The 26,175-nt window shown below is 33.5% G+C and overlaps 4 protein-coding genes and 3 long non-coding RNA genes across 9 annotated transcripts; 1 reads left to right on the top strand and 6 right to left on the bottom strand.

The window, feature by feature from the left end:
- Positions 1–1,035: 1,035 nt before the first annotated feature.
- Positions 1,036–3,852, top strand: LOC148767745 (uncharacterized). Its single transcript, XR_016033908.1, has 6 exons — positions 1,036–1,544; positions 2,001–2,027; positions 2,150–2,245; positions 3,259–3,308; positions 3,434–3,526; positions 3,625–3,852. It is a non-coding gene; the product is annotated as an uncharacterized LOC148767745 (long non-coding RNA).
- A 5,227-nt stretch (positions 3,853–9,079) lies between these two features.
- On the bottom strand, positions 9,080–9,808 carry LOC148767744 (uncharacterized). The gene has a single exon (XM_088824803.1). It carries the CDS (start codon positions 9,746–9,748, stop codon positions 9,272–9,274), a length of 477 nt encoding a protein of 158 aa, XP_088680929.1. The 5' UTR covers positions 9,749–9,808; the 3' UTR covers positions 9,080–9,271.
- A 3,001-nt stretch (positions 9,809–12,809) lies between these two features.
- LOC148767743 (uncharacterized) lies at positions 12,810–13,628 on the bottom strand. Its single transcript, XM_088824052.1, has one exon. The coding sequence runs from the start codon at positions 13,540–13,542 to the stop codon at positions 13,066–13,068; it is 477 nt and encodes a 158-aa protein (XP_088680178.1). The 5' UTR covers positions 13,543–13,628; the 3' UTR covers positions 12,810–13,065.
- Positions 13,629–14,575: 947 nt separating this feature from the next.
- On the bottom strand, positions 14,576–15,952 carry LOC105956636 (uncharacterized). 2 transcript variants are annotated; one of them, XR_016033942.1, is made up of 4 exons: positions 15,921–15,952; positions 15,293–15,667; positions 14,965–15,041; positions 14,576–14,810 (listed from the first exon to the last, which is right to left on the bottom strand). It is a non-coding gene; the product is annotated as an uncharacterized LOC105956636 (long non-coding RNA). The 2 variants fall into 2 exon arrangements; XR_016033941.1 differs by lacking the exon at positions 15,921–15,952 and having other exon boundaries at positions 15,293–15,908.
- A 2-nt stretch (positions 15,953–15,954) lies between these two features.
- Positions 15,955–17,016, bottom strand: LOC148767742 (uncharacterized). Of its 2 annotated transcripts, none has more exons than XR_016033938.1 (3): positions 16,451–17,016; positions 16,130–16,196; positions 15,955–16,029 (listed from the first exon to the last, which is right to left on the bottom strand). It is a non-coding gene; the product is annotated as an uncharacterized LOC148767742 (long non-coding RNA). The 2 variants fall into 2 exon arrangements; XR_016033939.1 differs by having other exon boundaries at positions 16,690–17,014.
- A 2,669-nt stretch (positions 17,017–19,685) lies between these two features.
- Positions 19,686–21,609, bottom strand: LOC105959948 (calmodulin-7). The gene is made up of 2 exons (XM_012984111.2): positions 21,239–21,609; positions 19,686–20,319 (listed from the first exon to the last, which is right to left on the bottom strand). The coding sequence occupies exons 1-2, from the start codon at positions 21,312–21,314 to the stop codon at positions 19,946–19,948; spliced, it is 450 nt and encodes a 149-aa protein (XP_012839565.1). The 5' UTR covers positions 21,315–21,609; the 3' UTR covers positions 19,686–19,945.
- Positions 21,610–23,267: 1,658 nt separating this feature from the next.
- LOC105959947 (calmodulin) lies at positions 23,268–25,487 on the bottom strand. The gene is made up of 2 exons (XM_012984110.2): positions 25,152–25,487; positions 23,268–23,928 (listed from the first exon to the last, which is right to left on the bottom strand). Exons 1-2 carry the CDS (start codon positions 25,225–25,227, stop codon positions 23,555–23,557), a joined length of 450 nt encoding a protein of 149 aa, XP_012839564.1. The 5' UTR covers positions 25,228–25,487; the 3' UTR covers positions 23,268–23,554.
- Positions 25,488–26,175: the final 688 nt, after the last annotated feature.

The raw sequence follows: 26,175 nt of genomic DNA, 5'->3' as shown, positions 1-26,175 counted from the left end.
TTTTATTAACTAGCCCATTCAAAATTTCAATTAATGCAAAGAAGCCCCATATTTTATTAACTGGCCTACCCAAAGTTCAAATTAATACAAAAAGGTCTCAATTTTTATTAATTAGCCCACTCAAAATCCAAATTAATACAAAAAAACTTTAAAATTTGTTTTTTTCTTTATTTTTTTTTCGTTTCTCCTTTTCCTATTTTCAAAAAAAAATCCTAAAAAAATCTCGGGGCGCTGCCCCCGGACCCCCGAAAATTGAAGCCCCTTGTACCGAATTCCTGGACTCGCCACTGATCATAATTAATACTTTTGGGAAATTTCTGAAAAAAAATTTGAAACAGGAAATTTCCATTTTTTTTTCTTCTAGTGGTTTTAGTCTCTAGATCCACTAGGCCAAATTTCATTTCAGGCGACTTTTTTATTGCGACGAAAACATATTCGTCGCACAATTTGCGACTATTTTAAACAAAACCGTCGCAAATAATTGTAAATAATAAATTTATATAAATTATTGCGACGAAAAATAATTTCGTCGCAACTAAATGTCGCACATTTAAACACTAAAATTTCCCACTAATTATTGCGACGAAACAAAAAACATTGTCGCTACTCTGCGACGATAATAGAAGAATACGTCGCAATACAAAATAAAAACTTAAATTTTTAAAATAAAGTCATATTGCGACGTTATTTAAAAAAACGTCGCAAATGGAATGAGGGTTTTGCGACGTTCCGGTTGCGACATTTTATATTGCGTCGCAATGTTGCGACGTAATTACCTTAAGTGTCGCAACGAAAAAATAAAGAATATATTAGCTAATTTTTTTGCGACGCAAATAATAAAAACGTCGCAATTATAAATCTAAAAAGTGCGACGTTTTCTCGAATGCGTCGCAATATTATTATCCGCATTTTTTTGAAATTCATTTGGATGCGACGTATTTAAAATAAAAGTCGCAATTTAGTTGGAGATTACAACGTTTTTTTTTTAAAGTCGCAAATTAATTAGTAAAAATATTTATGCCCTAATTTTTTCCTCCGTCTCCTTCACCCCTCTCACTCTCGCTACTTGTCTCTCACAGCCCTCTGCCAAAGTCTCTGCACAACCCTCCGCCGCCCTTCGCCGACGCCACCACAGTCCTTCGCCGACGCACCAGGAGTCCACACCGAAGTTTTCTTCATCTGTCTTCTCACCACGAGTGCACCGCCGACGCGACCTCCACCATCGCACCTACGCCGACGCGGCCTCCACCATCACACCTACACCGACGCCAACTGTTCTACCGTCTAGAGGGAGAAAACAGGCTCAAGCAGATAGAGAGAGAAAGCAACAATTTGGATCAAAAAACCCAAATTGGACTTCTGTGTCAGAGAGAGAGAGAGAGAGAGAGAGAGAGAGAGAGAGAGAGAGAGAGAGAGAGAGAGAGAGAAAATCTACTTTTACAGCCTTGCGAATCTTAGATCGGGTCATCAATCCAACCCGAAGTCCAGACGATGCCTTCCCGCAGAAGAGCTCTTCTCAAGGTTATCATTCTAGGCGACAGTGGGTCAGTTATTCTTCTATTTTCAACTCAATTTTGTTCGAATTTTGTCTGATTGTTTGGGTGTAGCTGTAAATTTGGTGTATTTTTTGTAATGTTTGGTTGCTGTTGATCTTAATTATTAGGTTTAGAGGTGAACAATTTGTTGATACTTTGGTGTGAAGGTTTAATTTTAAGCGATCTCAGTTTGCTGACCGTTTGGATTTGAGATGGCATTAATCTGGTAAAATTAAGTATCAGATTTAAGAATTTTTAATTAGTGTATGAGAAGAAAAAAAGAGGTCAATATTTAGATTAAGCAATGCATGAATCAGTTCCATATGTACAGTAATTTATGTTCATTGTTGCTCCATTAAACTGAAATAGAGGAAAATAAATCTGGTGCATTGGAATATTTTGTCTAAACATATATGATACACGGGGTGTTTGGTAATCGGTTTACTTTTTGGATGTAATTTGCAGGGTTGGGAAGACCTCGTTGATGAATCAGTATCCTTAAGAACTAGTTACTAATTGTATGATTGTTAATGCATTTATGGAAATTGCTAGTCCTATTGTGAAAATTGAGTGTACATTTTAGTTTGTTATTTTCCTTGACCTGCCGCTTAAAGATATGTGAATAAGAATTTTAGCAACCAATACAAGCGATCGGGGCAGATTTCCTTACAAAGGAAGTGCAGTTTGAGGACCGTCTTTTTACTTTACAGGTTAGTTTGAAACGTTTGAGGACCGTCTTTTTCCTTAAAATGTTTGATGGTTATTGATTTATGGGGCCTTGTCTTACTCATGAATATGATTGGTTTTACCCCAATTCCTATTGTTCTTAGTAATCTTATGATCTACTACTAGAAAAGCTAGATATAAATAATGCCTTTGATAATAATATTTAATACCATTTATTGTAGTTGCTGACTATAATAACAAGTACTAGGCCTTAAATATTATTAATGCTCTCCTTTTTTCTTTTTCTTTTTCCTTTTTTTTTTCCTGAAAATTGGGAAGAAATTCTCAAGTTTCTACGATTTTGATACGAAAAAAAATCCGACTTGGAATATCATTTTCTATGATTTTTTCTTTTTTTCTTATACTTTAAAGGTTCGGATCGGAATTATATATGAGATCTGGATGCCAATTACATTCTGATTTTTTTTTAATATTTCAATAATGTTGATTTTCGAATTAAAAAAATGTTGATTTTCTTTAAATTGCAATATTGATATTTAATTTGTAGGGTAAATTACAACCTACTCCTTGAGGTTAAGTGTAATTACTAAAAAAAACCCTTAAAAATTACATCCAACCCCCCTGCAATATGTAAATATCTTACATCCACCCCTAAATTGACCTTACCTCTGGGGTTGTTTGTAATTTATCCTATTTTATATTTGCGGTGGAAATTAAAATGGGATTTCTTAAGTTCCCCCAATATCGACCCGAAAACTGGCCGACTCTAAAATAATATTTTTGTTCAAATTTCTGAATTTTTAGGTAAGATAAACCGATGAAAAACAAAAAGGTTGCTGTAAAGCAATTTGTGAATTTGTAATTTGTATATATAAACAATATATATATCTCAAGACAAGATGCAAGAGAAAAACATCATATTTGGTACTCTCTTAGAATAGATTTTTATATAATTATTAAGACATACTCTATACCTAAACCTACATTTAAGTGATTTTTTTGCTCGAAGATAAATACTTTTTTCTCCATTGTGCAGCTGATTGTCGAGAAGCACTTCGGTGAAACTATGAAGAATGATGATATACTGTGAGCTTTAAGCACTAAAGCTATTATTATTATGCAATAAATTGTATATAGATTTATATCGTTCTTTTTATACTCATTATATAATTTTTTTTTATACTCATTATATAATTTTTTTTCTTTTGCAGAAGATGTTGAAACTTCTTAGTCAAAACTGTCAAGCAAAGAAACAAGTGGAGATTGATCTATTGAGTGATGCTTGTGATGAAGTGCAAATGAAGGTAAGAATTGCATTAACTTTTATTTTTCAATACTAATTATTAAGGATTCGATATTAATTGAGCTTTCCTTAACTATGTGATCTGTGTTTTTTCAACAGAGTGAGAATGAGCCCGAGCAACACAATCCTTCTGTCACCTGCAAACAGTTTTTTAGTGAAGATGAAGGAGAAGGTGAGGATTAACTTATCTTTGTAAAGCTACAACATTGGCAATTTGTATATTTTAAATTCATGTTTGGATAATTTTACCTAAATGTGAATTTTAAAGTAGTGGATATAAATTTTGAGATGTTTATGGATTTTATTGGTATTATTTATTGTTTATAATTATAGATTTAGCAATAATCAAATAAAATCAACAAAAAATAATAAAATTGACAAATATAATATTGCGACGTTTTTTATGACTTTGTCGCAATGTATACGACGAAATTAATTGCAAATAAACGTCGCAACAAAGTGCGACGTTATATTTTAGTCGCAAATTTGAGACGGATTTTGCGACGATTCTAGAATGTTACGTCGCAATATTTCAAGTAACGAAAATTTTGGAATGATGCACGTTTCTCCTGAAACGTCGCAACAATTGCGACATTTTTCGTATTTCGTCGCATAAATTTGCGACGGCTGTTTTTTTGACCTTTTTTTGCGTCTGTTTCGTCGCAAACTATTTGTCGCAAAATTATTTTTTTCGTCGCAAATAAGCCTTTTTCGTCGCAAATTTTCGTCGCCTGAAATGAAATTTGGCCTAGTGATCATGAAGTTAAGTTCCGCGTGAATCGTGATGCATAAATCAGCGAGCACAAAAAAAAAAAAAAAATTATTTTGCATATTGTATATACGATAGATATTCTTATTCATTTAATTGAAGCAGGGAAAAAGAATAATGGGACGGTATTGTACATTAACTAATCCGACTATGGAAGCATTCTGAACCGCCTCCAAAGTAGAAGTAACCACCATACCGGCCGGTAGTTCTAACGGCGGAACCAAGAAGTCCGGTGGAAGTAATACTGCTCAAAATTGGTGTGTTCAAATACAAGGAAAAGACCCCCTATTTATACATTTCATTTTTCTACATTATATTATAATTGTTTGCTTTCTTTATTAAAGAAGATAGATGATTTTGTTTTAAATATCATAAAGTAGGCCGGTTTAGGGTTGGTTTGCTCTATGTATGCTGATTTATAATTATCATCTACATAGTTTATACACGGCTTTCTAATTACATAGATATATAATGGCTCAATATATCTCACTTTGAACCCTTAAAATATAGTATTTTGGCGCTTTGCACCCTCGAGAAAAATTAATAATACTTTGCACCCTCTGAACATAAGAAATACTTGAGCTATTTTGTTATCAAGTTATTTGAAAATTATATTTTCTTCCAAGGATTTTTACCAAATAATTTCAACAATTACAATAAAATACCTACCAATCGAATAATTTAGTGATACAAATCAATTTAATTTTATTTCGTAAGACGATATAGTTTTTTCAGTAATTCGGTGCGATTTTTATTTGTTCGTACATACTTTGAACGCTCTAAGTAACAATTGGAGATTGAAGAAATTAAATAACAATTGAATTTGTTATTTTGCACCCTCGAAATAAAAAAAATGAATAAAAATTGAAATTACCCTAATTAAACAATTGGAGATTGAAGAAAATAATAATTGAACTTGTTATTTTGCACCCTCGAAATAAAAAAAAATGAATAAAAATTGAAATTACCCTAATTAAGTTTTCAATATTCAATTCAAGGTGTATTGTAAATGATTTATTATGTTTTGAGGTGTAAAATGCTATTAATTTTTTTTTTCAAAGGTTGCAAAAGCCAAAATATATACTCTATTTCAAGAGTGCAAAATAGGATCAAGTCATAGATTTCTGACTATCCACGCTGTGCCTTAATTACTACATGAAAAAAAAACAAAATTAATCCATATAAGATTGTTAATTCATTTGCGTGCATAATTTAATTTCCTTTAATTATCTGTCCACAGTAGTACTGCCAAATTTTAATAATATAAGGCTATCACTATCTATCTTCCTATACCTCATTTCAATAATTGTATCATATATAATTAAGTCTTATGGGAACATTTTCATCAAGAAATTCAATTATTTTAGATCCACTTTAATCCTTTTCGTCTGAATTGTCTCATTTTCATCCTTCATACAGTACATTGGCGTATATTATCTTATTAATTCCGAATCTTTATCTCTATTGTATGGAATTTTAGGACAAAATGCACTTTACCCTCTATAGATTTTCCATTTTCACACTTTCCTCCCTAAAAATTCAAAAAAGAGATACCCCTTCGAAATATTATTATGGTTGCCCTTTGCCTTAGAAGCCAATTTTTAGAGGGTATGCTGCAACAAAACTGACATTTTAAAGGGGCTAAAGTGCAAAAAATAGTATTTTAAGGAGCAATTTGTAACAAAAATAACCTTTAATTCCAATGAATAATCCATCGGAGTTTTTCTATCAGGCATGTGCAACAAGAATAACTATTTGAAGGGAACATTCACTTTTAAAAATTGAGGGGTAAAGTACGAAAATTAGAAATTTACACGGGGTGATGTGCACTTTGCCCGAAATTTTATGTTCTTGTGATTATTTTAACAAGTTATAAATGAATTAGTAATACCAAGGGAAAATGTATCTAATTAAATTAAGGGTGAATTACGGCGACCCCTGAAGTATGGTCAAATTACAAAAAAATCCTCTTGTTTGGGTAATTACAACCACCCCTCCTTTTAAATATTTTTACATAAAATTTATGTAACTCGGTTATTAATTATCGAACCAAATCGTATATTAGTTCGTTAAACGGTATGAAATGTTGGCATACCGAAATTTTGGTTCAATTTAACATCCCTAAATTTACCTCTGGATGGGTATTTTCGTAAGATAATACATATATAGTTGAGGGGTGCCTGTAATTACCCAAACAAAAGGGAGGTTTTCGTAATTTAACCATACGTCAAGGGGTTGGCCGTAATTTGCACTAAAATTAATGATCTCATCAAGACCTCTTAAAAACCTTAGACCGGTTGTTAATGGTTTTGATTTTCGAGATAGTGATCAACTTAATCAACTACGATGCATTCTTGAGTTACTAAATATAAAAGAAAAAAACATAAAAACAAAGATTAATTTAAGTTCCTTAATTCTCACCATTATTTATTCGTAAACATAATTAAAAAGATTACATACATGAGGATATTATAGAATATTGTTGATGTGTAAATCAACAATCACAAAATCCTACTTATTCATATATTATATATAGATATATATATAACTAGCCGCAGAGATTTGAGATGGAGAGGAAGGATTCATATATAAAGGATTCATATATAGAGGTATATTAAATCCTGATATTGAAAAATGCCCCAATGGTAGCAGCCTGAACCAACCCGAAAGTTGAAGTAAGCACCGTCCCGATAGAGTTCACGGTGGCGGCAAGGATTCCGGTGGTGGCGTTGAGCACCGGGCACACAACCGGGCTCAATGGAAGCTGCACGGTGACAACACACGGGAGCATAGGCAAGCCAAGGATAAGACCCGTAATCGCCGGAACAGTTATGTTGAAGCTTCCGTTCACATTGGTGATGCCGCTTCCGAGCACCCTAGCGCCAACACCAACAATGGTGCAGTTGAGGCTCACCGGTACGCCGGAAACCCCTTGGCCGGGGCAGTTTCCGGTTGGGGTGCAGCAGAGCGAGCCGTTAACGGTGAGGCCGCGTGCGGTGATCACTTGGCCGTGGGCCAGTGGTGTCGAGGCGACGGCAAAGAGGAATGCGACGAGGAAAAAGGCGGAGACACCGTTACTGTAAGAAGCCATTTTGGGGAGAGGGTTTTGATGTTTGTGCAGTGGTTATAAATTACTAGAATTGTAATTGGTTCGCTGCACAATTTAGTGTGTTGAACTACCAAAAAAGAATCCCTACTTATATATACATTTTTTGTTTCCTCTTTTTTAACATGTTCATTTGAATTACGCGGTGTAGAGGTTTTATTAGGGTTTGGCTGCTCTATATATAAACCTAACCTAATGAAATTTTCTCATTTTCCTCCACTTGATTAATTGATTAATTATATATAGAAATATATATTCCAAATTTCTGATTATATCGTGTAATTATAATTTCTGATTGTCAAAGTTGAGACATTTCTTCAAGGTTTAATTTGAGATGTGAAAACTGGGGAGCAAGTTGACCAAGTGGTACGTACGTACAAATTGTTATTAAACTCGATATTCAATTTTGATTACACTATATATAACTAATAACTCGAGGTTTAATTGGGACTGCGTCTAGCCCACATAGATATTGCCGAATTTACTAGTTAATGAAAGATTGAAAGGTTATTACTGTATAACTATAATATCCTCTCTCTCTCTCTCTCTCCCTCCCTCCCTCTCTCTCTCTCTCTCCCTATGTAAATGAGTACAATTGGGAAACGTAAAAATTCTATTAATTTAGCGATATATTAAATTATCGAACTAATAATTTAGTACATTTTCACCGAATCAGAATCAGAAGAAAATATTATTTAAGCGAGGTTATTAATTTATCGAATATTAATTTATCGAGATTCTACTGAAAATATGTGTGTGCGCGCGCGAGAGAGAGAGAGAGAGAGAGAGATAGAGCACGCGTGTGGTGTGCATGTGTTAAAAGTCCCTTTACATGTGATTTCATGAGCAATAGGATATATATTTTTTCGGCAAGTCACATTAAAATTGTATGAGAACAGTGTAGGTGCGTATATACAACCCTCATTAGGAGAATTGGTATCTAGCCTTTACCCTAATTAATAGGGTAAATGTCTAGGGTTCGAGTCCCCTCCCCTATTTTCCCCTTATAATGGACTTGAATTTACTAAAAAAAAAAAAAAAAAAAAAAAATGTAGGTACGTATATATGTTGACAGTGTACATATATACTCAGTCAAAAAATTTCAAAAGTTTATAAGTTTCAAATCAACCAGATTTTAAAGTTCACTGTCAATTTTCAGCTGATTATATATAGAAATTCGTTCTCAATATTCAAGATTTTATTGTGTTATTTTTTCGATTTACATAAGTTAATTGTCAATTTTCAGAAGTTCATTCGTGTCAATGATTACTATTATATTAATTTATTGTAAATATTCAGGCTATTTATTTATTTATTTATTTAAGGGTTAATAGCATTAAACCACATAAATTTTACTATTTTTTGGATTACCACCTTTAAAAAAAAATTGCACCCTCACATCAAAACTCGTTATTATGTGGCACGTTGTCTATTTCCAGGCCATTTTGGCAGGAATTCACAACATGTGCATTGCACATGGCTATTTAATTTCAAGAACTTAATTGTTTTTTCAAATCAAAATCGTTGAAATTTCTCATATTTCTCTATTTCTTCTTCCTATTTTTATTCAAATTCATCAAAGTCCAGTAGGGCAAAATGCCATTAATCACATATATGATATATATATATATATATATATATATATATATATATATATATATATATATATATATGAGCAATGAATCAAAATTCTATTCTTTATTCTCCATTATTTTAGAACGAGATACACAAAGTTTACCAACATTGTTGATGCACAAATCAACAAAAACAAGAACACACACAAAAAAACACAGAAAAGAAAAAAGAAAAAAAACACAAACACATAGAAGCGCCGGAGAAGAAGAACCATGATCGATCGGTCACAGAATTAATTAGGCCCTGACATTAACGAATCCCCCAATGGTAGCAGCCCGAACCAACCCCAAAGTTGAATTAACCAGCGTCCCGACAGAATTGACAGTGGCTGCAAGAATTCCGGTGGTGGCATTGAGCACCGGGCACACGACCGGGCTAAGTGGAAGCTGCACGGTGACAACACACGGGAGCATAGGCAACCCAAGGATAAGACCCGTAATCGCCGGAACAGTTATGTTGAAGCTTCCGTTCACATTCGTTACGCCGCTTCCGAGCACCCTAGCGCCAACACCGAGAATGGTGCAGTTCAGGCTCACCGGTACACCGGCAACTCCTTGTCCCGGGCAGTTTGCGGTTGGGGTGCAGCAGAGCGAGCCGTTAACGGTGAGGCCGCGCACGGTGATCACTTGGCCGTGGGCCAGTGGCGTCGAGGCGACGACGAATAGGAAGGCGACGAGGAAAAAGGCGGGGACACCGTTATTGTAAGAAGCCATTTGAAGTGATTAATTTTCTTAATTTAATTTGTTGTTTCACTAAACAATTTGGTGTGTTTAAAGTACAAGAAAAGAAGCTCTATTTATACTTTTCTTTTTCCTCCTTTGCCCTTGGTAGAATTGTGGAATAAAGTTTTTAATTTAACTAGGGTTTGGCTGCTCTATTGTTTTTTTGTTATAATCTAAAGCTGTCCACCTTGATAACTGAAGTGCATATACATTTTAATACAGTTATAAAGATTGAGTGAAGGTGTCTTAATTATTAAGGCAGGCAAATTACGGCCACCCCAGAGCTATGGTCTAATTACGAAAATCCCCTCTTGTTTAGGTAATTATAACTACCCCTCAATTATGTATTATCTTACAAAAATACTCTTCCAGAGTAAATTCAGGGATGTTAAATCAATAAAATCGAACCGAAATGTCGGTACGCCAACATTTCATACCATTTACCAAACTTAATATACAATTTGGTTCGGTAAATAATCGAATTACATAAATGCAAAAAATATTTAAAAGGAGGAGGGGTGGCTGTAATTACCGAAACAAGAGGGGTTTATTCGTAATTTGGCCATACCTCAGGGAGTGGCCGTAATTTGCCCTAATTATTATCGACCCAACTGCATGCGTATGTAGCCCATAGAGGTCGGTGTTGCCGAATTTAACTAATAAAATGACCATTACTTTAATTTGATTCCTACATGGCTACATTGCATGTCCTAGTGAGGGGTTAGAGTTGAGATCGAACCGAAGTCATTAATACTTGATTGGGATCGATATCGGTTGTTATGATTTCATTTTAGCTCGATCGTTTCTTAATAAACTGAATCAAACTTGGATACATATTTCCATTCGGTAATTCATTAAAAATTAGTAATATATATATGCAAAAATTCACACTACTCGAGCTCGATTCATGTTTGGTTTCACTAGAGCTCATCGGAGGTGGAATCGGTTAGTTATCAAATCAAAGCTCTGAAAATATATTGAAAGTTCGATATAAAATCTTGAACAACCCAAGTATATATTGAGCTATACTCGAAATTAAACTCGGTTCATTTACGACCCTAATTATGACGAACCAAATTTAGAATAACACTTGTATGCCTATATTAACTAGATGACTCTATTATATCAGTTTTCTTATAGAATCCAAGTGGATTAATTACAACTAACGATTACTATTAGGGTGGTGGGTTAAAGTTGTAGAGAGTTGGGGAAATTGCTCTTGAATTATTTTTAGTAGGTATGCCCAAAAAATAATTAAAGTAATTAAATGAAAACAAATATATATATATATATATATATATATATATATATATATATATATACCTTATCATATAATAATATCTCGGTCGTCTTTCCAATAATGCAGATAAAGCAACTCAAGACCCCGTAATATGATAGGCAACCATATTTTTTAATAGTGTAAATTCTACATTCCTATTCTACTTTGTTTTGATAACACTTTACTCCATTCTACTCTTGATTGTATTGAGTTGCTCTCAGTACTTGAAAATTTGTCTCAATGTGGTCATCGCCATTAGTTTTCAGACATTTGAACTTAACACTGTTTAATCTAAGCCTGAAAATTACAAAAAAAGTCACCCCTCCCAGTTTAAATAATTATAAAAAATATTAAAAAATAAACAATAAATTGTGGCTGGCGTCTTGAATTATGTTTCTCGTTGTCTTGAATTTTTTTTATTATTTTATTTTTGCTTTTTTTTTCTATTATTTTTTAATAATTATTTAAACTGGGAGATGTTGCGTTTTTTTGTAATTTCAGAGCTTAGAGATCAAACGGTGTTAAGATCAAATGTCTGACAACATTGAGACAGTTTTTCAAGTGATGGGGGCAAATCGATACAATCAAGAGTCAAAGGGGATAAAGTGACATTGAACCCAAGTACAGGGGGAAAGTGGAATTTACCAGAGTTCTAAATATCGGTTGTGGCGGCCGATATATCGGCCGTCATATCGGTGGCGGACATAAACCTTTACGATATTTGTGTGGCGGTTTTGAAAATCGGTTTTTTTACGGTGAGGCGGTCCGAGGCGGTTTGTGGCGGGTCAAACCGATATATCAGGTCAAACTTCAAGCGATATATCGGAAAAATATTTTTTTTTAATTTTATTTATCTATTTTTTATTACAAGGAAAATAGGGTGTTTATCTTTATTTTTATTTTATTTTTTCAATTCCAATCCATTATCTCTTTCAATTAAACCCAAACTCACCTACTCTGTAAGAAGAACCTGGCCTAAAAATAAAAACATTTAGAACAATGAGGAGAGAATCAAGTTCTAAATGTTAACTTTTTGTTATGTGATTAGATTATATAAACGAAAAGGAGAGAATCAAGTTTAATTTTTTTTATAAGTTTTAAGTATTAACAAATAATATTTAGAAATATATTACACTAAATCTAAAAACCGATTTATTTCCGATATATCTTCGATTAATCACCGCCGCACCGATTTATCGTGTGGCGGTCCCTAACCGCCTCGGACCGATAACCGATATTTAGAACATTGGAATTTACCCTTTTTAATATTATTTATTTTTTTCAAAAACATGAAGGTATATAATTATTTCTCTGAAATTTTAAAGGTACCATAATATATCCTTTGATTAATAAAAACACAATCTTCATATACTCCAATATTTCTTTTTTTTCAAAATCCATACAACACTCACAAATTGTGTACATGTGTGTGTACGCGCGTATGTGGGGGTAAACCCCATTGGTATAATAAAATTATACCCCTTTGTTTTTTCGTTTATATCACCCTGTTTAAAAATCATTATCTGCTAATTATAGAAGTTCAATTCGATGTCACTATTCATGATTTTACTGATTTTTTTTTAACAGTACTCGATTTACACAAGTTCATTGTCGATTTTCAGAAGTTTGCCGTTTTTCACTTTTTTTTTTTTTATTAAATCCGTGTCACATACTCATAAGTGTGTCTGAATGGTTCAAATCCACCCGGTGTATAAATAACCAGATGCAGCATCTAATTTCCCGGATACAACAAATAATACGTACAAAAAAAAATTAAGATATAACTTCTTTCTCCATTAATTATTTGAGAACATAAATAAATAAAAAGTTACATGAGGATATTATATATTGTTGATGCAGAAATCAACAATTACATAAAACATGCTTATTCATATACTATATATATATATATATATATATATATATATATATATATATATATATATATATATATATAGTATGCATATATTATAACTAGCAGTTAGCAGAGAATTGAGGTGGAGAAAGAAGGATGCATAGCTTATATATATCAAACCCTAGCATTGACAAATAGCCCAATGGTAGCAGCCTGAACCAACCCCAAAGTTGAAGTAAGCACTGTCCCAACAGAGTTCACGGTGGCGGCAAGGATTCCGGTGGTGGCGTTGATCACCGGGCACACAACCGGGCTCAATGGAAGCTGCACGGTGACAACACACGGAAGCATAGGCAAGCCAAGGATAAGACCCGTAATCGCTGGAACAGTTATGTTGAAGCTTCCGTTCACATTGGTGATGCCGCTTCCGAGCACCCTAGCGCCAACACCAACTATGGTGCAGTTCAGACTCACCGGTATGCCGGAAACTCCTTGGCCCGGGCAGTTTGCAGAGGGGGTGCAGCAGAGCGAGCCATTAACGGTGAGGCCGCGCAGGGTGACCACTTGGCCGTGGGCCAGTGGCGTCGACGCGACGACAAAGAGGAACGCGACGAGGAAAAAGGCGGAGGCACGATTAATGTAAGAAGCCATTTGAATTATATTATTTAAGCTAAAAACAAATAGTGTGTGTATATGTTGGTATTGTTGTTTAGGTGATGTGTTGAAATGGAAGGAAAGTAGAGCCCTATTTATACATGTTACAAGTTTTCACATTATTCTTTTTCTAAGTGTTATTTTGTTAGGTATGTTGTTAGCAAGTTTCAACTTGGGGCTAGGGTGGGTTGCACTATATATATATATATATATATATATATATATATATATATATATATATATATATATATATATATATATATATATATATATATATATATATATATATTAAGCTTAATTAATTACTTTATATTCTATAATAATATTGGATAAAGTTATTACTTATTACTAGTAATAGAAAACTCAAGTTGCACAACTTGAGAAAAAAAGGCAGCCTACTAGCCCAAAGAGGCATTGCCTAATTATTTTAATATGAGTTTGCCCATTCATGTAGCTCATACTAAAATTATTTAAAATTTTAAAAGAAATGAATACCAATATCATAATCACTAGCGATATTCAGATACTTATCTGTATTTAGGGCACGTTTCGTGTCCGACACTTGAGGATACATGCCGGACACATTATATATAGGTCATTTTGCAATTTCTAAGAAGTTAGAAACATGCTTGATAGTAAATTTTCAAATATTTTTATTGCTATGTCCCTAATTACACTACAACATTTATGGCTTTATGCGATGGTAAAAAACCGTCGGGAAAAGTAGAAAAACCGTCGGGAGCATTATTCTTGACGGTTTTCGACCGTCACAAAACCGTCAAGAAAAAGGCCGTCGTATATACTTCCACGTGTAAAAAAACCGTCGGGAATAATGTTTCTCGACGCTTTGAGAACCGTCGTAAATACTCATACATATTTTGAAAACCGTCAAGAATACATTTCTCAACAGTTGAAAACCGTCATAAATACTTGTATATATTTTTCAATATTTTCTTCGAATTAATACTGAAACCTATTAAAAAATGTAACCGCATGCCAAAAATTATTATAATTTCCCAACACGAACATATACAAATGCCAAAAATCACTAGGATTCCCCAAATACAGGAATTCTTGTTTTCTAAAAGTATGCAAAACCAAACTTCACGAAAATTATCTTTAAAACAACACTTACATTCACTTCTAAAGTCTATACATCTCAGTGTAACAAAAACAACACAAGCTAATAACTTTGAATTTAATTAAATTTGGTTAATTAGTGGCATGTGTGTCCTTGATCCCATGCTCCCATTTACAATGTGTTCCTGTACAATCCAGAGAAAAAAACAAGTTATTCCATCACCAGAAAATATATCTACGATATATCTACTGGTAGATCACTTTAAACTGAAACGAAATAACATAAAAGAAATCAAATTGTATTATGAAGAAAGTATAAATAATATAAAGAAGGTTCACCTGATTAACATGCAGTGTTGTCAAGCCTTGAGATATCGCTTAGGAGAGGCCATAAAACCTCATAAACATGTGAAAATCTGGAAAAATTGCATATCTTAGTTTAGTATATAAAGAAAGATATTAAAAATCATGAAAAAATCACAAAACATAAAATATGAAAGTTTAATATAACTCCATAAAATGAACATAAGAGAATTAGAGCAACGATGGCGATAACTATGAGCTGGTTTAGTGCAGGGCATACTCAATGTCTGAAAATAAATGACAATATTAGTTTAAATTAAATAGAACTTTAGTAATTAAGTATTAAGAATAATATATTGTTTACCTAGGCCTGATGTTGGAGGAACTGAAGTTGTATCTGTCTAAACATTTCCTCCCATTAAAAAAAGCACTAGGGCCTGCCCTGCAAGGCCAGAATTCTTGAATCATCCAATCAAGACCTTACTCAGAGAATTAATCATCAAATATGCAAAAATTTAAGCAAGAAATTGACCAAACACTTGAGTTGGATAAAGAGATAATATATGGATGACGGAGTTTATAGACGAAGCTTGCAAACTGATTATGTAGCTTTTATTGGATGTAGAAAAATCTTACTCATAATGGGTAATATTAATTGAAACGATCCGTCCCTCACTCAGACTTGAGTTGTCAACATCCTTATCATTAATAATGGTTTTGTATCAATGCTATAGCTTACCTGTATGAAAAGAACCCAAGATTAATCAATAATACCAAATATTATATATAAAAATCAATCCACAAAGGTACTTGAACATGTAGAGCATGAAAACCAAGGGGGTATCAAATTGTCCAGCCAAAATCAAGAAAATACTTATTACCAGTAAATACTTTTATTTTGAACCAGACCATCTTGCAGGCAACTGCACCTACCAAATTAAAACTACTTCTCTTGATACATAATATACATATGATTAAATTATAACACGTACCTTCTTTCAGAAGAATCTTCTGTTTCAAAACAAAATCTTGCGCATAAAAGAGATGCTCGGATATTGGTTGATGAGATTCGTTTGTTCCTACGTAAAATAGAGCAGCAACCTGAAATAAGACCAACCTGTTAGAACCAAAATTAATTCATTGATAACCGAGAATTGTGGACCTTGAGGCTATTATATTCAGAACACTATTATATGCATACCTCTTGATATTAATGACTTCAAGGACCCTTTCCAGTGGTCACTACGACACTTCATATATCCGTAAATCTGTGTTATAATCAGATAATTATTTCTTGTAAGATAAATTTCATACCTTTGAAAATGGTTTAAAGTTAACATGAAATATAATAATACAAAAGTGCAACACAAAAGATTCTCATCAACAAAAATTGCAGATATTATACAGCTAAAATAATATGCATTTTTTGTCCTTCAAAACTGAGGAAAAATAAACAAATCTACGTAGTCAAAGGCTTGAAGAAAAGCACTTCAAATTAAAATTGAAAGGATTAATACTTTACCTAGATAAACTATCTGAAAGCAATCAATTGGGCCAAAGCTCATAGAGACGGCATTCACATTCCCAAGTTGAAGCTTTTTATTGCACATTCAAGCCAATGAGCTAAAGAAGGAGAGAGGACAGTGAATTTCGGCAGTCTAGAAATGATGAAGTCCATTGGCAACAATACAAATTTATCTAATAAAATGTATAAAAAGTAAAACGTAGGTAGACAGAAATTTTAGGGCAAAAAATCAATACGAGAAGAAAGCGGAGACATAAGTGGCATTGGCGATGGCGGTGGCGGTGGCGGTGGCGGTGGTAATCGCGATGGCGGTGGCGGTTGTAATCGCGATGGCGGTGGAGGAAGGGATTCCGATTGCGATGGAGACAACAATGAAGGAGGGGATAGCGATGGAGACGACGATGGCGGTGGATATATGATTGCGACGCCACGCGACGACGATAGCGGCGGTGGAGGTGGCGACCGCGACGGCGATAGCGGCGGTGGAGAAAAGCCCTAGCTTTTCTAGATGTATCGACGGGAAGAGAAAAAGATTAAAGCGAATTTGGGAAACTTTTTGCTTATTTAATTATTTATAAATCAGGTTCATTTTTAAGATTATTTTTAAATCAAATTAGTTTTTTTCTTGACGGTTTTTATGTGTCGAAATTGGTTTAAAAAACGTCAATAATATTATTTTGTACGATGGTTTTTATGTGTCAAAATCGATTCAAAAAGCGTCAAGAACGGTCTTTTATACGACGGTTTTCAAACCGTCGGGTAAAACATGCGTCGTATAAAGGCTAAAATGTTGTAGTGTTATTTACATGATTTAATGGTCATTTGTAAATTGATAGTTGATGATAATATTTATTTTAAACATATTTGTATGAAAATATATAAAAATAATTTATATATAACTAAAAACTTATATATGTTTATATAAAATTTACCCCTATACTTTTAATAATTAGGTTTCCCCTAAGTTCCCATACCCCCATTTTTTGGATATGTCGTTTTTCCCTGTTCGTTTTCCCGTACCGTCGTTTGTGTCTCCCGCTACATAGATACTTATGGATACTTGTTTACCATTTAAAATTAGATAAATAAAAACTATTTTCTAAATAGTATAAGTGAGCAGTTTTACTATATTAACCACATAACAAGTTAATTAATATGTAAATTTTAGCTAAAAATAACATAAAAATAAATAATTAAAAAAAATAGGTTTTGCTACTTGCACATCATCGACATACATTCTCCACCTTAATTATATATTAGTAATAATGTATTTTATATTCGAATTCATTTGTCACATTTCCACCTTCAAAGTCATGAGTCATTAAACCATCCATAAATAGTATATAAATATCAAATTGATATTTATATACATGCATGGTTGAACACTCATAGATTAAATTAAATGGATTATCCTATTCATATAATAATAAATGTTAGCATATCCAAAACTAAAGAGGTAAAATCAAAAGTATACCAAATTAAAACCATGACGTACGGATAATATATCTTTTCTTAATATCATTTTCAAACCATAATGATGTCGGTAACGAATTTTAAATATGGATTAAATATATACCACCACAAACAGCTACGTATTTAGTTTGTATATATACTACACCCGGTACGGTGAAAGTTACATCGAGTGGATTTTTACTGCTGATCTACACACACCAATATGGATGTGTGTTAGTGTGCTTATGAACCGTAAAGATTATGTCTGGTGTAGTATTGAAGGGGTATTACGGTAAAATGATTAGAAAAGTAATTAGGGTTGCAATGACACTAGCCTATTATAAAATTGGGATATTGGGATTAATCCGAATCTAGATCTGTATATGCTCATGTTTGGCAGAACCTATGTCAGAAATTATTGCCAATTTAAACTATTTTTTTTCAAATTTGACTAAGGCTCCAATTAATGAATACAGTTTTAAACAATATATATATATATATATATATATATATATATATATATATATATATATATATATATATATATATATATATATATATATAACTTTTGTGATAGATTTGAAATTCTTCCTAGTTCCTACAACCCCTAAAAAAATCTTCCTAAAAATGTTTTTATTTTTTCTTTATGTGGAAAAATTGAAAGGGCCCCACCAAATGGAAGGTTTTTTTTTTTTTTGCCCAGATTAGGCCACCCTTTGAGTTATGGTCAAATTACGAAAACCCCTCTCATGTTTGGGTAATTACCTTAACTGTATATTATCTTACCAAAAAGACCCTTCTAGAGGTAAATTTAAGGATGACAATTCGGTAAAACCCAACCGAAATTTCGGTACGCGAACATTTCATACCGTTTACCGAACTAAATATACGATTTTGTACAGTAAATAACCAAATACATAAATTTTATGTAAAAATATTTAAAAAGAGGGGGTGGCTGTAGTTACCCAAACAAGAAGGTTTTTTTTCATAATTTGGTCATACCTCAGGGATGGCAGTAATTTGGCATTTTTTTTAATCAATAAATAAATGAGAAATGTATTAAGAGAACTTAAACGTACAAGAGTCAAGCTAATGAGATGGAATTAAGAGAAGTAGCCCTAAGTGGCTAAGTTATGGGCAAGGTAGCACACACTTTTATGGACCATTTTAACCTTCTATGGACCACTTGGCTACAGTCAACTTACACACTACTACTTCTAGAGCGGCAACCCGAGCACTAAACTTAATTTTTTTGTACTGTATACAAAGGTTAATGAATGAGCCAGCATAAACAAACTTGCATTGTATTTGTCGTCTGCGTCGTATTACTTTGTTAGTCGGTTTGGATTATGTGATACGGGCTCGTTTGCACACTTCTTTGGGCTTTATAAAGTCGGCCCAAGAACCTCGAGATAAGAGAAGTACATAAGCGTAAGGCCCAAATCGATGGAACCTAAGAGACAGAGTGCGATGTTACTTAGGTTGTCGGTGAGTCACTTAGATTTTTATTTGGGGACTTCAAAATGCTAAAACCTCCTTGTTATATGTTTATGGGTTATTATCACATTTGAGTTTGAAGTCGACCGAATCAGTCGACTAATTCGGTTAACTTCATCGGCATATATGGAGTCATAGACTACAAGTGGAGTTTCGAATTATTGGACCTTACTCAAATGAAAAAAAAGAGGTCATGTGGAAAAATGAAATTTGTAATACTTTTAATTGAAGCCTAAAAATGAAATGATAAGCTTAGCTTGATTAATCAAGGCCAAAAACGACATACTCGAAAAACTATTAAGTAGTGCAAATAAGGAGTCACAAAAATACATAATCGAGGAACAACGACAACGCCACCACCATTCAATATTCAAGAACTTAAAACCATAAAATCATACGATGAAAAAGGAAACTAGAAACCCGATACACTAGTCGACCCTGTTCATTTACTTTCTTTTTTTCAAAGATCATTTTTTTTTTTTTGCCAATATTGATCTTTCTAGATTTTACTAAAAGGTGGGGTTTTTTTTTTTTTTTAAGGCATCACTTGGCCATCATAACCTTAACAAACTCTTCGTAGTTGATTTGACCGTCACCATCCACATCAGCTTCTCTGATCATTTCATCGACTTCTTCATCGGTAAGCTTCTCGCCTAGGTTAGTCATGACATGGCGAAGCTCAGCAGCAGAAATGAAACCGTTTTGGTCCTTGTCAAACACACGGAATGCCTCTTTTAGTTCCTCCTCGGAATCAGTGTCCTTCATTTTCCTTGCCATGAGGTTCAAAAACTCGGGGAAGTCAATTGTTCCGTTACCATCTGCATCAACCTCGTTAATCATGTCCTGAAGCTCAGCCTCGGTGGGGTTCTGCCCAAGTGATCTCATCACAGTTCCGAGCTCCTTTGTCGTGATGCAACCTGCAAATGTTGAATGAAATTAATTGCGAAACTCGAACATTCGAAATTCGATAAGTTAAGTCGAATTGTGTTAGCAGATAGCATCTTAATAAACACACAGCAGATGTTGACCACCGCAACGGATGCAATAAATTCAAGTGATCTAGATCAAGTACAACAATTAAAGGCGCATCAATTTATATACTTAATACAAACGCCAGTTAAAAAAACGAACCCCACAATCATAAACAAGATTTTGCAATTGGGAATAGCATTTTCCGACACAGTATTCCACTTGGCATTCTCATCTGCGTGTTACGAATCCAAAATAAAGGATTTTCTAAACGCAAAATCAAGATACAGATTTGATCCCTACAGTAAACCAAAATTGTGTTACCTATGACCCAACCAAGAAAAGGTCGGAATAACACGAAGAATCGTGGTATTTAACCTCTCTCTCACCCCCAAACAGTTTCTCTCTTCATGTATCAAACCAAATTAATCTGTAAGCCTTACGAATAAATCTATCATCGTAAATCAAAGATGATTAAATTCATCATGGAAGATTTCACCTCAACAGATAATATATTTCCTGAGATAAATTCACATCAATTTCAAATAATACCTCAAATTTCCTTAACTAAATACAGAACAGAATAAAATTTAATAAAAATAATTATTTAAAAAAAAAAAACATCGCTGAATCAAAATGCATTAATTCACATAACAAAAGAACAATTGCAGTAAAATTGGAAAATTCTTCATATCAAAGGAAAATCCTACAGCTAAATACCGCTTCAAAAAGGAAATCAGATCTAAACAAAACAACAGAAAAAAAACCATATCCAAACACACACACACAGAGATGTATAACACGTTTTCATAGAAGAAATTATGCAATTTATAATGAAAAAAAAAACATAATCGGATCGAATCGAACCATCGCCATCCTTGTCGAAAAGGCTGAAAGCTTCCTTAAACTCAGAGATCTGGTCGTCGGTCAACTGATCCGCCATTTCTCCTCCTCTTGATTGCTTCGAAATTCAGCGGCTTTGTTTCCTTTTTCCTTGATTTACAGAAGAACTAGAGAGAGAAAGAGAGAGATGATTCTGGAGAGAGGTGATTGGGGGTCGTATTTGTAGGAAGAATGAAAGAGGCGTTATTTATGAGCTACAAAAGAGACACAATTCAACGGCAAAGAGAAATGTGGTAATTAACAAACTAATTACATCCGCTTTTTTCGTAATCCCTCTTTTTTTCACCTTCTTCGTTTCTTATTATTGTATGTTATGTAATATTCTTTTTTCTAGTATTTCCTTTTTCTCACTTGTTAGTTTCTTATTGGAAAATTTTATATTTTATTATTACAAATAGCACTTTAGAAAATTGACGATTTTGTGTTCGACTTAGAACCGAAAATATGTTTGGCTAAATTTATTTTAAACAACCAATAAGCTATTACATTTGATAACGTAGCTATCTTAAGAGTTGATAAGTTGTTACGTCTTGGTTTTAGAATTAATTTTAAAGTGTTTGAATAGTGATCTTATAAGCTAATTTTAGAGATAGGTTTTTTTTTTTTTAATATCTTATTGGCTATTTCAACTGCTTATTTTTTTTTTTTTTTTAAATAATTACCAAATAATTTGTAGGAGCTTATAAACGTTCGTTTTAACAGGGTATAAGCTTAGCCAAACACTCTCTATATCAAGGCTATGTTAATTATTAAAAATCCGTTTTATAAATCAACGAACTAAATTTGAAGATGTATTTCTTTTGATGATACAGAATATCTGCGCTCGTAAGACTGACTTAATTAGTGGAGTGAGAGTACGCAAAGACACATTATTTTGTCACACGTACGTGGTTTGTATCCTATAAATGGATATACATGTTATTGCACAAGGATAGATATTCATTCATCAGAATTACATAGTTGTCTATGAATTCATCGGTTATAAATATTCATAAGAATTGGTTCAATCTTGAACTCGAACTCGAACTCTATTAGAAAATATAATTTAATAGTTCTTCGCTAAAACAAAATTACAAACAAACTTTGTTAACAAAAGAAAAACGAAATTGAACAATGTAATAAAATGTATTTTTTGAAACTCAACATGCAAAAGTATTAAGTTCAAATATTAAATTATTATTCCAAAAAATATGATATGGAATAAAAATGATGATTACACGTGTGTCGTAGTCGTAGACTATTAAAACCCATTGACTAGTGGTGGGGTTGTTTTAAAATTGAAAATTAGAAAAGGGAAGGAGATCCTCATTTCTCTCTCTTCCATTAGCGAAACGCGGTTGTCACGCGGTATCGACACGCTGGCGGCCCTCTTCAATTAATCATCCATCATCCATTCGTGCCTCTGCCACGTCACACTCTCTAAGCTGCTCAATAATTTTTTCTTTTTTAATTGGGAGAAAATTAAAATTTATTACTTTGTGGGCTTCTTGTTTGTTCCTTATTCGTGGACTAGCTTGGGATTTATTGGCCCAATTTAATGAATCAGAATGATAGTATATTATTTATTACATTTAACTATAGCATAAATATTACTACAATAATAATAAGATAAAAACTAGAAGTAAAACTTTAAATGAGCTTGAGCTCAACAAATTTAATTTGGGCTCGAGCCGATCAAATTTGTCAAACTCAACTCGACCTCAACTCATTTACGCCCTTAGACGAATGAATAATCGAATATTTTGTAAACTATAATACAAAGGAGCAAATATGGATTAGAAGGAACATGCATGAGTGACTGAGAATTGAAATTGGATCCTGGACATAAAAACCTAATCGCGAGCTTTTCACCAGGATAGAACATAGGCAAACACGAGGCATAATACCAAGATCAAAATCCCCGATTCAACATGAAACACTTGCATAAAGCCCGAACGTAATACGAGTAAAACAGTCTTTCCTAGGTAACAACAAACCCCAAACGAGAATGATATATTCGAAGGAAAAGAAAACGAACTAGAAAATGCTTGAAATCCGCATCACAAAAATACATGAATCAGAAAATAAAACAACCAATTCCACCACCATTACAAACACATAGTTTTCACTACTCAAGAACTGAACAACCACAAAACCAAACAACCAAACCAAAAAAAATAAATTAAAGGAAACTAGTGAAATATTAATCAACCCTGTTCATCAGTTTTTACCTTTCGAGAAAAAACTTTTCAAGATTTATCAGAGGTGGGGTGGGTGGGGGTGTAGGGGTGGGGGGTGCAATCACTTGGCCATCATGACCTTAACGAACTCGTCGTAGTTAATTTGACCGTCACCATCCACATCAGCCTCTCGGATCATTTCATCAACTTCCTCGTCGGTCAGCTTCTCTCCTAGGTTAGTCATGACATGGCGAAGCTCAGCAGCAGAAATGAAACCGTTCTGGTCCTTGTCGAAAACACGGAATGCCTCTTTTAGCTCCTCCTCGGAATCAGTGTCCTTCATCTTCCTGGCCATGAGATTCAAGAACTCGGGGAAGTCAATGGTTCCATTACCATCTGCGTCAACCTCGTTGATCATGTCCTGCAGCTCAGCCTCGGTGGGGTTCTGCCCAAGTGATCTCATCACAGTTCCGAGCTCCTTTGTTGTGATGCAACCTGCGCATAATGTCAAATGCAGTTGGTTGTATAAGTTTACATAATTAGAGATGAACAAGTTTAGTATATATATATGCTTTTTGTAGTCTAAATGTGGACTGTGGATACAAATTCGGAAACATAACCAAGAATGAAACTAAATGCGATCAATTCATGTCACACAGATCTTGTTTTTGAGCTAGATTCATCGTATGTATGCAACCAATCAGAAGTGATGATCTAAGACTAGGTCAATCTCGCAAACAAGTATATTATCAACCTGTGATCAAATGCAAGCATCAACGAGAAGGAACACCAATATCATAACTAGTCGAACAAAATAAATTCACTTAGGGTGTGTTTGGATTGAAGGATACGAAACGAATGGATTTGAAATGAGTGCGAATGTGAAGGAATTTGAAATCCACTACAATTGCTCAAAGAAAGAACAAAAAATTGGAGGTGTGGATTTCAAATCCCTTGTCAAATGACTCAATCCAAACAAACTCGGCAGATTTCACCTCAAATCCTACCAACCAAACGCACCCTTAACAATTTCACCCATGGCAACGATAATATATTATATATTATCACATCACATGCTTCATATCATGAAATTTTAAATGTCGGATAAATGAAAGTGTACTTTCTCCACAACACCAGAGATTTGAACCTTCAATAAACTACTGTGTGTGACCTAAGTTTCGAACTATACCTGGACACGAAATTGATAACAGGAAATACGAACATCAGAGAATCAATCATATTTTCCTGTAAATTCATCATTATTATAAAACCTAGACTCATTTTCAATCAAATATACTAAATCTCTTCATTTATCAAAGCAATCTGCTCTGAATCAAGATGAGCAAATTCACAGTGCAAATAAAAAGTGTAATATATAACAGATACATATTATGAAGACGAATCCTCATATACAACTAACTGAAAAAACAACTGCGCATCAAAACTGACTAAAAACCACAAAAAAAATCCAATCAATCGAATCACTGCAGCAAATATCAAAGATCGCAACAAGTACGATGCGATAAAAACAAAGTCACTTCAAAAACAAATCAGATCTGAAACAGAGAGAGAAAATCCACAACCGATATACAGAGAAACGACAAACATATATACACAAATACATACACACAAGCATAAAACGAATTATGTATGAATAAAATTGCGGAAAACGAAAAAAAAAAAAGAAAAAAAAAAAAGAGGATCGAATCGAATCGAACCATCGCCATCCTTGTCGAATAGGCTGAAAGCTTCCTTAAACTCAGAGATCTGGTCGTCAGTCAACTGATCCGCCATTTCACCTTCTGTTGATTGCTGCTGAGAAAATTCTCGGCTTCTTCTCTCTCTCTCTCTTCTCTCTCTCTCCCCTTTGATTTATGATGGGTTTGGAATAAAAGAATTGAGAAAAAGGGAGATACTCTGGAAAAATGAGATAATGGGCTCGTATTTGTAGGAAACAACGCGGTATCAGCTCTAAACTAGGCACCAATTAAATAAACAAATCATGGTTAGCAACTTCTTTTTTTATTTTTATTTTGGTTTATTAATTAAAACTTAAAAGAACCATAGTATAATTAATACTAATGTATACCAAATTTGTAAAATTATTATTGAAATTTTTATTTTTGATCATTTTTTTTCACCACACGATTTATTATTGAAAATTTATTTGAATTTCATTTAGTAAATCGAGATTAAACACATATTTATTAATCGATGACATATAAAATTATTTTTTCTTTTTCTTTTTTGTAATGAAAGAATATGCAGTCAACTATATAGGTGGATTTGGTAAATCATACTCGTGTAATAGCTTGCAAATTATACGAGAGATGTAAATACAATATTTTAATACTGTGTAACAAGCTCGACCTAGCTTCAAATCAAATTAGTCAATATTCAATTTGATATTTTTGTCAAGATATTAATTGATAAGCTAATGGGCTAGCTATTGGGCCATCCGGTAAGTTTTTATGTTTATCCTAGAGTGGTGGACCGAAAATAAGTCAACATCACCCCCACATCCCAGGGCCCATTCATAATTTTTATATTTATATAGGGAAACTACATTTTTCACCTCTAAAGTTCGCATAGATTTCACATTTCGTCATCATGTTCACCAAAAATACATTTGGTCTCTCATGTTCCAATAATTTAACACTTTTGTTACCGTTAGTTCGTTAGTTAAGTAAGTCGTGGAACACGCTTGATTCCGTTAGTTTTAACGGAAAATTGACGGATATG

The sequence above is a fragment of the Erythranthe guttata genome, chromosome 10, assembly GCF_056151865.1.
Source record: "Erythranthe guttata isolate IM_541 chromosome 10, IM_541, whole genome shotgun sequence".
Lineage (NCBI taxonomy): Eukaryota > Viridiplantae > Streptophyta > Magnoliopsida > Lamiales > Phrymaceae > Erythranthe > Erythranthe guttata.
The sequence above is the reverse complement of the archived record's forward strand: the minus strand, read 5'-3'. Positions and strand labels throughout refer to the sequence as shown.

Excerpts from the sequence above, each read along its gene's own strand:
- LOC105959948 (XM_012984111.2), bottom strand. The coding sequence starts at position 21,314 with ATGGCGGATCAGTTGACCGACGACCAGATCTCTGAGTTTAAGGAAGCT. Across the intron at positions 20,320-21,238 it reads TTTCGACAAGGATGGCGATG|GTTGCATCACGACAAAGGAG; the intron begins GTTCGATTCGAT and ends CAACATTTGCAG.
- LOC105959947 (XM_012984110.2), bottom strand. The coding sequence starts at position 25,227 with ATGGCGGATCAGTTGACTGACGACCAGATCTCTGAGTTTAAGGAAGCT. Across the intron at positions 23,929-25,151 it reads ATTCGACAAGGATGGCGATG|GTTGCATCACAACAAAGGAG; the intron begins GTTCGATTCGAT and ends CATTATGCGCAG.
- LOC148767743 (XM_088824052.1), bottom strand. The coding sequence starts at position 13,542 with ATGGCTTCTTACATTAATCGTGCCTCCGCCTTTTTCCTCGTCGCGTTC.
- LOC148767744 (XM_088824803.1), bottom strand. The coding sequence starts at position 9,748 with ATGGCTTCTTACAATAACGGTGTCCCCGCCTTTTTCCTCGTCGCCTTC.